General features: G+C 42.6%; 1 protein-coding gene across 1 annotated transcript; it reads right to left on the reverse strand.

The window, feature by feature from the left end:
* Positions 1 to 246: 246 nt before the first annotated feature.
* LOC149182823 (putative UPF0481 protein At3g02645) lies at positions 247 to 1,755 on the reverse strand. Its single transcript, XM_089414695.1, has one exon. It carries the CDS (start codon positions 1,753 to 1,755, stop codon positions 247 to 249), a length of 1,509 nt encoding a protein of 502 aa, XP_089270821.1.
* Positions 1,756 to 2,468: the final 713 nt, after the last annotated feature.

Consider the following 2,468-nt stretch of genomic DNA (forward strand, 5'->3'; position numbering starts at 1 on the left):
ACACGCCAATTTTGAAACTTAGGATAAATTAATTTGCCCAGACTAAAATAACATCGGGGCAAGTGATGTGGGCAATAAGAGGGTAAAGAGAAAACTTTGGCTAAAATTTTCTTGCACAGAAACTGCCCAGCATAAACTTTGGTTAAAGGGTAAATAACAGGTACAAATTTACGGTCAACGCATAAATTAATAGCGAGTCAACTACCTACCGATCGAACGCTAATAATAAACTGGGCAATAAACGAGTTACATTATTAATAAACTGGCCAATACGGTTTGCACAGAGCTGAGCAACAGTGCAATGATGGCCCCCAAGAGAGCTACAAAATTCCAAGGCGGTGAGAAATGCCGCTTCACAAACTGGGCAATCCAGACCTTGACGTTACGTCCGTAGTGCTCCATGACATCATTGTGCAGTTTCTCGAAGACATATTTCCGGGGCAGGGTGACTCCCTTGCACAGACCATGGAAAAGCTGAGCAACCTCTGAGTCACTTCCAAGGTAGTTTTTAATGATTTTACTGCTTCTTAGCAGATCCACGTCTTTTTCCGTCTCCATCAAGTTGCTCATCAAACTCAAGTAACACGTAACGAAACTCATTTCAGATGCCTTGCATACCTCAAGAGCGATCAAGTTACGGAAGAGTACCTCCGTGTGGTCTGTGACATTGATGGGAGGAAGATACATTGTGGCCTTCTTCCCATCAAATCCTATTTTCTTGATGCCTCCATCGCGTCGACTAAATTTGATGCCCGCGTTACTTAGTTCTACTGCAGTAGGGAAGCGTGTGTTGTCCATACCCCACTTTACGCTGCCGTTGTTGCCGAATTGAATTGCACACTCAGATTCACCGTCATTCCGATGTGGAGAGACAATGAGGGTGTACAACAATCCCAGAATATGAGCTTCGTCATCCAGTGGCGGGCAGGGCCAGTTTCTGATATCATGTTCATAGTCGAAAGGGTAGAGCTTGTTCCCTGGACTTCTTAGCAGCACATTCAAAAGAAACTTCTCGGCATCACAGACCAAGTTGAGCTCCAATTGAAGTAGTTTTCGGAGAACTATTAAGGGGATTTGGTTTTCAAGCATCAAAAGGTCGTTGAGAATATCGAATCCAGTAAATTGAACCAGCTTGTTCCTCTCAAAAATAGGTTCATACTTATCTCTACCCAGTTGTTCACCTCTTATGTTGTCTCCAACCAGAGTCCTCAATATTTCAAGAATGAAGCAACCATCTAATGTAAGCATCACGGCGAGGCGCTTTGGCTCCCACTCGATTTCTTCTTCGTAGCAGTCCTTGATTTTGTCAGCATCCTTGAAGATCTCATCGATTGCACAAACGGAGAATTCCATATCATCTGAAACAGAGATGAAATTCTCATTGAACCTCGTCGTCATTCTACGCAGGGCTCTCCTTTTATTATGCTCCATTCCACAAAGATTTGCCGATCCGTTGGAATGATATGGACCCAACGAAACCATCTGAGGGACATATGCTCTGTTTTTCAACACTTTGAGGAAGTTAGGAACTCTAAATATTGACACAACCGACGGGAATCTGGGGTCAATATCGGATTCCTCTGAAATATGTATAGCACTTGCTTCTTCCCTTATCCATCTTGCCGTTTCTCTCTGCTTGTGCTCCATTATACGCTTACGGTGCGTGACTGCTAGAGCCCATCCACTTGGTGGTGGAGCTCCCCAGCCACTTGGTGGTGGCGCACACCCACGTCGTGGTACCTTACATTCTTCCATAGCAGATTCCGAATCACAATTATGATTCCACAGGCCGCCAAGGAGGGTATGTCTTGCCCTCCAAATCCGCGTCAAGATATAAGTTGATGCTTGAGCAGATACGTATCTGCTCTATACAAGATTGCGAATCACAACTACGATTCTACAGGCCGCACAGGGTATGTCTTCTCACTGCAACTCCGATGTAACACAATGTAGCTCTTCAGTTTATATACATCGTCTAAATATAATGATGACGACATCACCATGGAGCTCCAATTTATATACATCGTCTAACTATAATGATGACGACATCACCATGGAGGTCTTCAGTTTATCCACATCCTCCAAGTATAATGATGACGACATCACCAGACACAATCTTCAAGAAAAATGACGACATCACCGGATACAATCGAGATTTAATCTTTAACGACTCACACCACTCTTTCTATATATTTTACTGGTCGACTACACGACGAAAAAAAATTTAAATTATTCATTTGGATCGAGATTTAATATTTAACAACAAACACCAGTCTTTCTATACATTTTAGCTGTTGACTTAATGGCCACACCCATCCGATCCAATCTCCACATCATACTTTTTGGATCACTCGTTCCAGTATTTTATATGTTTTCTAACTTTAGTTGTTGACTTAGTGACAACGACTCCTAGATACAATTTCCACGAAAAACTGATACCATTCATTTCAATCCACATTTAATGCCCA

Source organism: Pinus tabuliformis, chromosome 3_2 (assembly GCF_031772625.1).
Source record: "Pinus tabuliformis cultivar Carrire ecotype Pingquan chromosome 3_2, CPIR1, whole genome shotgun sequence".
NCBI lineage: Eukaryota > Viridiplantae > Streptophyta > Pinopsida > Pinales > Pinaceae > Pinus > Pinus tabuliformis.

Coding starts and splice junctions, on each gene's coding strand:
- LOC149182823 (XM_089414695.1), bottom strand. CDS start 1,755: ATGGAAGAATGTAAGGTACCACGACGTGGGTGTGCGCCACCACCAAGT.